At 44.2% G+C, this 12,496-nt stretch overlaps 1 protein-coding gene across 1 annotated transcript; it reads left to right on the top strand.

The window, feature by feature from the left end:
* Nucleotides 1–1,150: 1,150 nt before the first annotated feature.
* Nucleotides 1,151–4,413, top strand: LOC115331856 (putative protein TPRXL). Its single transcript, XM_040208233.3, has 11 exons — nucleotides 1,151–1,450; nucleotides 2,220–2,383; nucleotides 2,590–2,646; nucleotides 2,980–3,093; nucleotides 3,180–3,293; nucleotides 3,380–3,493; nucleotides 3,580–3,693; nucleotides 3,780–3,893; nucleotides 3,978–4,052; nucleotides 4,314–4,345; nucleotides 4,390–4,413. The coding sequence occupies exons 1-11, from the start codon at nucleotides 1,344–1,346 to the stop codon at nucleotides 4,411–4,413; spliced, it is 1,029 nt and encodes a 342-aa protein (XP_040064167.1). The 5' UTR covers nucleotides 1,151–1,343.
* The last annotated feature ends 8,083 nt before the right edge of the window (nucleotides 4,414–12,496 follow it).

Below are 12,496 nucleotides of genomic sequence, written 5' to 3' on the forward strand. Positions count from 1 at the left end.
GGTGCGTCCCTGTCGTACGCAATACGTAGCCTTGAGCGTATATTCTTGACAGTAACCTGCTCCAGTTCTGTCTGCTTTCTCTTGACATAGGCAGGCCTGTCCAGACTTCTTACGACGCTTGGTTGTCTCAGCGGCGACACATCTGTAGGTAGTATGCTGCGATTTAGATCTTCAATTGCTTCTTCAGCTGGCACAAATATCTCAGGGCACTGCTCTGAGCTTCGCATCGAGATCTCCTTAGTGATGTGCATGAAGCAGTGGTAGCACAGGTAGTCCGTCGCACTCACTTTGGTGGAACAGTCAGGCGGAAGAATTTGCTTCAACGAGTTTAGGTCCAACTCGCCAACACTTCGAAAATTCCGCTGCTTTGGTATAGTCTTTTTGTGTTTGCAAAAGTAATCTGCACAAAACACTCGTTCGGAGCTCCAGGACGTCTTCATAATGTATACATAAATAATAGAAATTAAACCCCAACTGATGGCATATAATTGCCAAGTGAAAGAACTACTGGGTGCACAAGTGACAAGTCCGAGGCTGAGGAGCTCACTCACTGCAAACGTACATTTGAAAAGAGAGGTCACAACTGAGGCTGTCGGCAAAGCTTGATCCACGTCAAAGGAAGAAAGAGGGAAAGTCTCCAGACAAAAAATTGTGGTCAGCGGCCTTCGAAAAAGACTTTCCGGAATCGCACTGTCGTCCCTCCACGCGCTGATATGAAAGCACCCGAGCTTCTACCACGTGGTTCATGACACAGCCTGAGCCATGTCCAAGGTATATGCACATGGGTAGCGAAGCTTCGGGCAAAAAGCGGTTCAAAACAAATCGCCAGCGACATCGGCGTGGAGGGTCACGTGAAGGATGCGATTGAAGCGCGACTAGGAGAGGGGGGGACAAACATTATTAAAATTTATTAGTTTGTGACTAGAAGTATAATCATTTGTATTTTTATACAAGCTAAATATAATTATTAGATATTATCAGTCATATTTGGCGCGCTACGAAATTCAAATCTGTCTTTGTTTTTGCTAATATTATGCGTACTTCTTATTAGCGTCCTCTGTACGCCACTAGCAAAAAGGCCGGCAAGCAATAGCGATATTTGCGGTTCTTTGTAGACCTCGTGGCGCGCGGAAAGGCAGGCTGCTGACGTCCGTCTGCTTGCTTGTGTTTGGGCCTCCACGTGCTCTACGCTTTTAATTGTTTTAGCGGCAGCTAACTCCGTTTGGGAAGTTTTCTTGTTTGCTCGGGCGTGATTAGCCCAGTTACTTGCGCGGGAACTCGGCAGTCGCGCGCTTAGACCTTGGACGCTACTGCGTCCAAGGGGCTCAACGTCCTTTGCGACGATGAGCACAGCGCGATACGCGAAGAAACGGTGCTCCGTGGAAGTGTGTGAAAGCGACACCCGCACGGCTGGCGTCTCGCTGCACCGGTTTCCCCTCGACTCTCGAAGGTGAGATTTCGCTTCTGTCAGTAACATGCCTGCTGTGTGATGTCATGCCCCCTTGTTCGGTCTTCTCTCAACTCTAGGTAGTTTTACCTAAAACTATTAGGGTTGTCTGGATGTGCACAAGAAACTACACCTGAAGCCGTAATATGTTATACTAGGAATGTTTCAACTTCAAAATCACCCTGACTTCACTGCGTTGTGTGCTGTCATTATAAAAGTGCCCACGATATTCAAATTTACCTTACCGGCCTGGCTCTGAGGAGCCTAATGTCGTGATCATAGGCGTGGTTATCAGTGGTACAGCACAGATATATAGTAGGCCATCTGTGCATAAGTCTCGCATTTTTACTCTTCAAAATGTATACAGAGCGTTGATGTCATGCATTTGTTAATGTCCTTGCTCTGATTTGCTTTGGTTTGTGGGAATTTTGGCTACATTTCTTTTTCCTAAGTATTCACGGCACACACATAACAGATAAAATTAGCGCAAACGACAAGAGAAGAGAAAGGTAAGACAGGACAGGACAGAGCGCTACTCACAACTGACGTTTTAATAGAAAAGACAAGAAGGAAGTGAAGCATTTTTAAAAAATAAAAGGAAGAGGAAAACCCAACGAAAATACGCCCGCGCCCTAGGTTGTCTTTCCTGTCCTGTCCTGTCCTGTCTTACCTTTCTCTTCTCTTGTCGTTTGCGCTAATTTTATCTGATCATGTCTAACCAACTAGCCCAACAGATGATATTGACCCACATAACACCATGCCTTATCTGCAGGCGCGAAGTCTGGGTTCGGTTTTGCAACAACCGAAGTCTACAGGGGAAGACTCCATGGCAGCTACGAGACAGGGTAGTTTGCTCATTACATTTCGAGGAGTCGGCTTTCTTGCGGCCTGGACACCTCCGTCACAATGCGTTGCCAAGTGTTCTTCCCACAAAAGGTAAGCAGACCAATAAACTTTCCGTGCATAATTAAAAATAGCGCAAGGACGACGGAGGGAAAAACGAGAGACAGGAAAGAGCGCTAACTTGCAACTTTGTGACTAAGCATGGTTAACCTGCTCTTAGAAAAATAGTAAAATATTTCAGCCACATGGGGCTGAAATATTGCTTCTGTGGGCTCATAACACTTTTATATTGTTTGCAGAGACGACGCGTGGGGACATTTCCAGCAAAAGCTCTCCTGGTTCTGCAGGTGTGCATGGTGAGCTTTTTCACTGTAACTAACATAAAGTAGCAGCAACTGCCATCACTACTGCATTACCTCGTGGTCTTCATGACCTGAGCATTTTGCAATAAGACTAGGTGAAATTAGCTGGAAACAGCTGGTAGAACATGGTCAGAGGGACTGCTAGAAGTTCATTTCAGGCCCGTTAATAATGACATGTTTTATTTGAGGTGATATAATCAACGTCAATATCGGTCCACAGAGCATCTTTTGCCATGCCGCCACCCAGTCTTCCAAAATAAAGCTGCCCATGAAAGAAAGTGATTTTCATTTTGTATTAAAATAGGTGAATTCACCATAAATTTGCAGAGCTAAGTTCGCCACTCTCATCGAGCTGCACATACTTGGGCAGTTCAGAGTCACGGAGCTTCTCTGGTCACCCTGACGACCATTCTTCCGAAATGGAGCTTTCGTGGGAACAAGGTAATTTTCCTTGCCGTGTGTTAGAATAGACACATAGGAAGGAACTCAACTACTATTCCATGACTAACTTTACGTTAAATTTGCAGAGAGCATTTCGCCAGCCCCATCGAGCTGCACGTACTCGGGCCGCTCAGACTCGCGGAGTTCCTGTGGTCACCCTGACGACCAGTCTTCTGAGGTGGAACTTTCGTGGGAACAAGGTGATTTTTCTTGTCGTGTGTTAGAATAGACACATAGGAAGGAACTCAACTACTATTCCATGACTAACTTCACGCTAAATTTGCAGAGAGCAGTTCGCCAGCCTCATCGAGCTGCATGTACTCGGGGCGCTCAGACTCGCGGAGTTCCTGTGGTCACCCTGACGACCAGTCTTCTGAGGTGGAACTTTCGTGGGAACAAGGTGATTTTCCTTGTCATGTGTTAGAATAGACACATAGGAAGGAACTCAACTACTATTCCATGACTAACTTCACGCTAATTTTGCAGAGAGCAGTTCGCCAGCCTCATCGAGCTGCATGTACTCGGGGCGCTCAGACTCGCGGAGTTCCTGTGGTCACCCTGACGACCAGTCTTCTGAGGTGGAACTTTCGTGGGAACAAGGTGATTTTCCTTGTCATGTGTTAGAATAGACACATAGGAAGGAACTCAACTACTATTCCATGACTAACTTCACGCTAATTTTGCAGAGAGCAGTTCGCCAGCCTCATCGAGCTGCACATACTCCGGCCGCTCAGACTGGTGGAGTTTCTGCGGTCACCCTGACAACCAGTCTTCTGAAATAAACCTGTCATGGAACGCAGGTGAATTTCCTTTTTATGCGTTCAAATAGGGGAATAAGGGAGGACTTCCTCTTCTCCTTCGCTAAATTCACATTAAATTTGCAGAGCGGATTTCTGCGGCTCCGTTGGACCACACATACTCGTGCACCGTACTGAAGAATAGTCCACTAGGGGCCCATAGTAAGTGGTGGCCGAATATTGTTTGTGCTATCCTTTTAGTCCCATTCTTTTTTGTGAGCTTGCTTTCTTAGTTGGTAAAAAGAGCGCAGAAGGACAAGAAACAAGGAGTATACAGACAGGCGCTGTAAAAGTACACAGAGAGGCACTGTTTCTGCCAGCTAAGATGAACAACCAACTCGCTCAACTTTCCGCTCTCTTGAACTTCCTTTCTTACAATACTGTTTTTTGTAAAAGCCTTTATTTATTTCATTTTGTTTGCAGTTGATCACAGCTACGCTCTACCTCAAGATGCTGCTCCTGCTCAAGAGTCCAGCGGGGACGTGGCTGACTTGGAGAGTTTGGTTTCTTCACCGTCGTCTAGAAACTCTCTCTCTGGCTGTGCTGCTGGGCCTTCTCACAAATGTGAGTTCTTTCTATGATGCGAACTTTTTTCTTTGCAGTTTTTTTTTTCTTAAATTATTAAAGGTAAGACCACAAAAATAAAAAAGCCAAGGCTCGAAAAACACCAGCGGATACTAAACTTTATCTTGACAGCTGATGGCGCAAGGGGTCACATAACACAAGACCGGGTAGCCGGCAGCTACAAATCGAAGTTTGTTCAAAGTTTACCGTATTTTTGTGTTTCATGGTATTGTCATCGTCAAGCACACAAAAAGACAAAAAATGTTCCTCACGCAGGTGTTAACACTATCGGATCAAAAGAGCTCAACCGGTTTCACTGATTCATAAGTCTTTCCGCAAAACCTCACGTAAGACAGTGTTTTTATAGTTATCAAAAAGCTGCCCTGGTCACATGTGTGTGATGCTGAGCCTGTCATGGTCCATTGTCTTACCTGACAAACCTTAGTTGCCTTTTTTTTTTTTTGCGAGCGCTTCACTGTTACTTATGCCATGGGCGTAAGTAAGGTATGGTCAAGCTTTAAGAAAATGCATTTCACAGTTTGGATGCTTATTCTGACTTGCATGCTTCTGTGTGCGCCCTTGTCTTTTTGGACTATCAGGTCTCTGGCCAGCATGAAACGCCTAGACCGACATAAAGATGTGCTGCTATCCTTAACTTGAATTGCATATGTGTAGTCTGTCATACTTGATGTTCTTGTTTAAAAACACTTTAAATCGTTGAGGAGTATTCTTGAGTGTGAATGGATTACACATTTAATAAATTGGTGGCGAATGCAAGTTTTTCTTGGAGACCTGATCTGGGTCATTTGTCAAATTGCAGCACCGGGCAAAAGCCGCAGCATCGACAAGAAGAAGATGAACGCCATGAGAGCCAAGGTGCGACAGCTTCAAGAGCGCAACAAGAGGCTCCAAAGAAGGCTGCAACGACAACGTCAGATGAGGACTGTGGCCGAAGTCGTTGAGAGTGTCCGCGCTCATGTGTCTCCTGCCGTCGCTGCACTCGTTGAAGCCCAACTTAAAATGAGCAATGTGAGCCGGTTTGGCCGGAGATGGTGCAGCCACAACAAAGCCTTGGCTTTAGGCCTCTACTTTCATAGCCCCAAAGGCTATAGGTATTGCAGGCGAATGCTCAGGCTGCCATCAGTTAGGTCACTGCAGCTATGGCTTCAGCGTGTGCCACTGAGGGTTGGATTTTACCCTGACATTTTTGAGCTCATAAAGAGGCGGGCAGCTTCTTTTTCTCGAGCCGATCGGGCCTGCAGCATAGTGTTTGATGAAATGCACATCAAAAAAGAGCTTTCGTACAACCCCTCGTCTGACAGGTTTGAAGGACTTGAAGAACATAGTGGACAGCAAGGCAAAAAGCTGGCAAACAAGGCTCTCATGTTCATGGCAAAAGGAGTCGGAACACCGTGGAAGCAGCCACTTGGCTATTTTTTTGCTCACAAAGGCACACCTTCAGATGTCCTAAAAGATCTCCTTTTCCAGTGCTACAGCGCCCTTGTGGACGCTGGCCTGGAGCCGGTAGCTGTTGTATGCGATCAAGGGAGCCAGAACGTGTCTCTTTTTTCAAGCATTGTAACTACCGAAAAGCCTTACGTAGAGATCAATGGCAAGCCACTTTTTTTCCTTTTCGATGCTCCGCACCTTTTGAAGTGCCTTAGAAACATGTTGTTCAAATACGACTTCAAAGTTGGTGATTACCTAGTGAAAAGTTCCTACATCAAGGAAGCTTATGAAAAGGACCGTAAACTTGAGATCCGGTCTATGCCGAAGCTGAGCGATAAGCATTTTAATTTGACGTTCTCGTCAAAGATGTCGGTGAAGCTAGCAGCTCAAGTTTTCAGCAATCACTGCGCAGCTGCAATGTATGCCCTTGTTACTTTTCAGCAATTGCCAGCCACAGCTGTTCACACAGCGAGATTTGTTGAAAGAATTGACCGTCTCTTTGACAGCCTAAATAGCTCTCAGAAATTTGCAAAGACGCCATATGCCTCTGCAATGTGTGACGGCTCTATTCATGAGGAGTTTCTGGAAGAGTGCATTCTGGTGTTTAAAAGCCTGCAAGTACTCGGGTGTAGAAGGCAGCCGCACTGCATTCGTGGCTTCTGCTTGACAATTAGGTCACTGCTGCTGCTCAGCAATCACCTCAGGGTTAATTACGGTTTTTCCTACCTTTTAACCCGCCATTTGAACCAAGACGCCCTTGAAAACACTTTTGCTGTTATACGTTCAAAATCCGGTGCAAACACGAACTCCACTTCCCGTCAATTTCAGGCTGCGTTCAGGCACCTTTTGATTAGCAACCTATTCAAACTCTCGGAAAAATCAAACTGTGCTGACGACATGATGTCTCTCCTTGCTACGTTCCCAGCAGGCCTTTTGGCACCTTCTTCTCCTCTTGCCTTAGGGAGCACAGTTTTTCTTGACACGGCAGACGATTCGCCTTCAAACTACCCTTCCGCAATAGAAGAGAACAACATGGTTTATTTTTCTGGGTGGCTGGCATCGAAATTCCTCAAGGTTCATTCCTGTGTGGGAACATCTCAGAAATGTGAGCTGAGGACAGAAAATGCGTGTTTTTCTGAAGGAAATCAAGTGCTCTTGTATTTAAGTGTGAAAGGCACTGCCGACACCGACTTTGGAAACCTCTCAGTCCCTTCTGCTTCTTTCCGATTATTTGTTGCAGCTTGTGAGGAAGTCTTCGAGACAAGTATCAGCAACCTAATTTCAAAAGAGAGCGTAGGGCGCACTCTGTGTGTCCTTTTTCACCAGAAGGTTCCAAAGTCTCTGACCGTATGCAACGAAAGTGTTTATGATGATTTGTTTTCTCTAATTGCCAGAGTCAGGCTCCACTGGTTCGCGCGGAAAAAAAATGTTGAACTATTTGATACAGCAGCAGCAAAGTGTAAAGCGAGGCAGCAAGTGCACAGGCTAGGTACGTGAGACCACCCAGGCTATATTTAAAGCAGTGTAGGCACGTTCTATTTGTAATTTCATTTTCTTCAGGTTTTCAGGAGAAATGTAGTCTTCTAACTGATTCACATATATAGCGCTTAAATCTGTGAAGCTACACTGGCTTGTGAAGTGCAGCATACCACAGGGCTCCAAGATGGTTTACTCCACTTGGCTTCCTTGACCTGCACCGAACAATCGTTCCGTTGCAGTGTAGCAGCACCAGCAGATGCAAGTTAAAATATTTTCAGCATTATGGTACCTTGCCCAAAAGCCACGTAGACAAGTGTAGTTTGTTTTTTCTGTGTATTACAGTGGGGATTGCAGTTGTCCTCGGAACACCGTGAAACCTCTGAGTTATTAGTGGCTGCCTATGAACTGTCAATGTCCTCACAACATCGAACCGATTGTACATTGTCTTATTATATTATAATGTGCCTTATGTACCGATCTACTAGTTTTCTTGCACTATGACACTTCCAAAATAGTGGATACCGATTGTATGATTCTAGTGAGTGATCTGATTGAATGTTTGTAAGTGAATAAAACAAATAAAGCGCGACTGTTAATACAACGTTGCACTTGCATTAGAGTTACTGTTGTGTATTTCATATGCCCAACACACTCCAGCGATTTGATTCACTCTTTTCTGTGACATTACGTCATTCGCTTTAAGGTTTCTCACATATTTCCGAGGGATCCTGAAGGAACAAAGGGCAAAACACTGCGGCTCGAGTTCAACCACAGAGCAAAGACACGTGTGACTAAATGAAACTACTCTCATAGCAGGTCGGCTAACAAAGTCGGCTGCAGAAAAAAACGTTTCGAACAAAATATAAGAGCAAGGGCAAAGAAGGGCGTAAACGATCGAGTATAAACACAAGATGTAAACATCCCAAGAAAAACCGAGACTGCAGGTAAAAAGAACGACATACACACTAAAAAGTATCAAACAAAGCTGAAACACGGAGCTATGTTTGAGACTTTTTAGTGTTTATGTCGTTCATTTTACCTGTAGTCTCTGGAATTATTTTAAATTTCCGCGCCAAACCGCACGCAGGCATGACGTCACGTTTTTTCCGGAAGTGTCGTCATTTCCTGTTTATTTTTTGTTCCGCCGGAAGTGTCCCCGCGACTCATAGATGGCGCTAAAACAGCCCCATGGGCCGCCATTTTTTCGACATGTGGGCTTCTATGGAAGCTTCGCTACCCATGTACATATACCTTGCCATGTCGGCGACCGGTTCGCGAGGGGTTGGCGGTGGGGTTACGTTGATGGTCACTCGGATTAGCCCTTGCTGTACTGAGCTACCGCCTGCAGTGCCTTATCGCCGGCTGGTGTCAACAACGAGAACACACACACCCTGTCTACACCAAAACTACAAGCGTTCACCGCACACTCGTCGCCGCCGCTTTTAAGCTTTTGTGAAATTGCTTTCTTTTGCCGCGGAGAACCGCCTTATCTTAACTACGCGCCTGAAATCCTTCCAGGCGGGCGTACACAATATCAAGCGTTTCGAGAAATGCCCATGGAGTAGAACTATGGGAAAATTCGGAGCCCGCGATGTCGATATCGTCGCCGTTGTGTTAGTACGCCGTCGCGTACTGCAGTCCCCCGTTGGGGGAGGGGGGGGGGGTGCGGTCTTACTACGATAACATGGCGACAGCGTTTACACTCTATGTATTTACGCGAGGCTCGAGTATTTGGGGATAATGCTGCCGGTTGGTGTGCCCCTTTGTGCCTGATATTAGCGCCCGTGACGCCAGCGAGTGAGATGGCGACAGGCATAACTGCTCAGTAAACAGGCGTCGGCGGCCATGTTTTGCTGGTTGAAGCGAACCCCCTTGTCCTTGACAGCGAGCGGGGAAATGCGAAAAAAAGATTGTATCGGCCGTTTTGCCAGAACTAGCGACGAGTGTCGTCTGCGGTTTCCGGCAACTATTTTGCCATAATCGTGAGCTTAGCGAGGAAATGATTTTTGCTAGCCACAGAACACTACCACGCAGAAAGGGAATGCTTGAACATGTTTTTGTTCTGGATATATATCAGGGATATATATGAGAGAGAGAGAGAGAGAGAGATGAAGGTAGAGCGGAAGAGGGAATAGCATATAGTGTCGCAGGAGAATGAAGTAAACAAAGTTCCTAGTGGCCGATGGCTGCATGATCTTTTCTCGGATCACTAGTCCGTAATATGATACCTCTTTGTACACAGTTGTTTCTCCTTAATTTAAGTGTGTGAACGATTTCTTTAGTTATCATTGGCCTCATCTGAATAAAAATATATAAAAGATGTGTGTTGGTTTCATGAAACTGGGTCAGTTCTTGTATAAAAGACTGCTAAGTGTAGGCTTTGAAAAAGGACCCTACTTTGGGGAGTTGTATCTTCTTTCTCAATAAAATGATGCAACATGTTTTAATGGAAATGAATGCCGAAATAGAGTATAACAGGTTACCGAAATCTTAAAAAAATCGAGGATGGTGTTTTTTTTTTATTCGCATCGGAATTTGTTTTTGTTTGATTTTTTTTCCATGTTTGACTAAATATATCCTAACTATTGTATCACACAGATACCTTAGTTATTTTTTTAAATATTAGCTATATATTAGTAGAATAATATCTGCAAATTATATCATAATGATTAAATTATTTCATGAGATACAGACCTCCAAAGTTTGCCATTTGTCTTTCGAGCAGGCATGTTTGTCAATTTTTAGAAAAATAAATAAATTTTCAATAAATATGATTACTTTATATTACAAGCAAGCTATACCCATAGTTTGCGCCTAAAACGTATTAGAGTTCTCCTAATGTTATCGCTTTAGTTATTCACTCTCAAACGGGCCCCCTCCATCAGTGCGCGTTAATGCAACTGTCCACCACCTCATGCTTTACGATTTTTCCTGTCCCCAAGTATTTTTTCTAGTCAAAACTAAGTTTGGATTCTTTCATACCAGACACTAGACAATAACATATAAAAACATCAGTTGGTTTGAAAATGTCGACTAGCCATCCTTTGGTCGATCTTATCTGAAATCACCCTTCAATGTTTTTTTTTGTTTTTTTTATGGGATGAGCATTACGGGCAGTTTGACGTTGTTCGGGATGCACAAAAAAACGGAAGTCGCCTGATGCGACTACAGTTGTTTGACAAAATCACTTGGTGTCTGTGAGCCGATTACGCGTAAACCCGTTCGATTGCCCCCCCCCCCCCCCCCCCCCCCCCCCCCCCCCCCCCCCCCGCCCCTGTCACGAGCTTCATGTCGTCCTGAGGTTCACTACTTTAGGGGTTTGCGATGACGCTCAGCAAGTTTCTAATGAGAACTGCGTGCTTATTTTTACTAATCAAAACTTAATCAGTCAATTTTAAGTAATTATATATTATATAGTATGTTCGTTTTGCACTCCCAGACGCCCACCTTAACAAGCAAAATGTTTCCGAAATAAGTTTTTTTCCTCAGCCAATATAGTTTTATGCATTTTTCGTAGTCTTCGTAGAAACATCCGGTATACGCGCAACATACTTGGGTAGCAATTCAATTACAATAATTGAATTATTGTAATAAAATTATTTTCTTCGTAATTTGTAATTGTAGTTAATTTGTTTCGGGTAAAAAGAATTGTATTTGTAATTTAATTACTTTCTAGCGTCAGTAATTACAAATTTTACGGTACAATTACAATTACTCTTGCGAGGCTTTGCGGTGGCGACGGAACCTCTCTCAAAATCTCAGCGCTCGCTCAAGCGGTCTAGTGCTCGGCGACACACTGACACACATAGGCACGCACGCACAGACGCGCGCCAGAAAAATAGCGTTGTGTTGTTTGTTGTTTCGTAGCTCAAACTGCAGGCTGAGAGACAACCCTTTTTGGAGCCTGCCTCGACGGTGCCGTGTAGCGCCGACTGCGGAGCCACCAGAAAACAATAGCGTAAACATGCCAGAATATTGAAAGAAACAAAATTTCGCTTTAGCTTTCAGCCGAAGTTGGAATTTTTAATTGCCTGTGAAGCTATTCTTCTTCTTTTTTTATTTTGCCATTTTTTACGTCCCTTCTCCAGTACTGAGGCATATTTGCTTTTATGTATTATTTTCAAGTTTATTTCCTGTTGGTTTTACTTCAGATATTATTCGCATAAGTATTTTGGAGATTGACCTCGCACCTGCGAATATTGTCACCATTGATTAAGGAGCCCCGAATTGATTATTATATATTTCTGAGCTATTATAATTTTGAACTTCATGTAAATATTCTATAATAACACAGAAAGTTTCTATCTGGATATGGTCGTATGAGCGCGGGTGGATTGTGGTTATATATGAACACGGTTAAAAGGTTCAGATCTGACTAATGATCGCATTTTTATTTGCCTAACAAAAGTGTATCCGCCCATATTTACTTAAGCGATCTGGTGTCATCGAGCATATGAAGTAAATGAAGATTAATTATAAAAAAGATACAAGAACGTAGGACTTTATTACCAACAAACGTCAAGTTCCATCAATTTAACGAAATTCACAAAAAGAAATTTCAATAGGTGACATTAATACAGCGATGCTTAAGCCTCCTCACACATTGGGGCAAGGAATGAACAAATGCGTTGCATTCTAAACAACTCGTTTCAAGTAATATGGCCCAAGTCGGGTCGCTCTCAGGAATAGTTAACTGTAAAGTAATTGTATCACTTCTATAAAGTAAGTTGTAATTGTCATAAATTACTTTTCACGTAATAGTAATTGCAATATACCCTTTCAGGTATTCAGTCTGGCAACCTTAATCACTATCATCATCTGAAAAATGGCATATGTGCCGTACTAATGGCGGCCTTCTGTTTACTGATGAAGGAAGAAGTTGAAGATGCTCCTAAGCAGATGATTCGAGGCCTATAGACCATTCCATTTAGCGCTCTCTGGGCGCACCATTTTGTTCGACGGCAGCGCCCTCTCCTTACATCCGGGAAGTTCAGCGGGTTCGGCGGGATAAAACGAGAGAGAGGGCACGCGCCCGACTCCGCTAGCAGACGACAAACCGGGAGGTTACCGTTCTTCATCTTTGGGCTGTATCAGCGGGCTCTACCGAACATCGA

This window comes from Ixodes scapularis, unplaced genomic scaffold (assembly GCF_016920785.2).
Source record: "Ixodes scapularis isolate PalLabHiFi unplaced genomic scaffold, ASM1692078v2 PGA_scaffold0__279_contigs__length_252992795, whole genome shotgun sequence".
Classification (NCBI taxonomy): Eukaryota; Metazoa; Arthropoda; class Arachnida; order Ixodida; family Ixodidae; genus Ixodes; species Ixodes scapularis.

Excerpts from the sequence above, each read along its gene's own strand:
- LOC115331856 (XM_040208233.3), top strand. The coding sequence starts at position 1,344 with ATGAGCACAGCGCGATACGCGAAGAAACGGTGCTCCGTGGAAGTGTGT. Across the intron at positions 3,494-3,579 it reads GGAACTTTCGTGGGAACAAG|AGAGCAGTTCGCCAGCCTCA; the intron begins GTGATTTTCCTT and ends CTAATTTTGCAG. Across the intron at positions 3,694-3,779 it reads GGAACTTTCGTGGGAACAAG|AGAGCAGTTCGCCAGCCTCA; the intron begins GTGATTTTCCTT and ends CTAATTTTGCAG.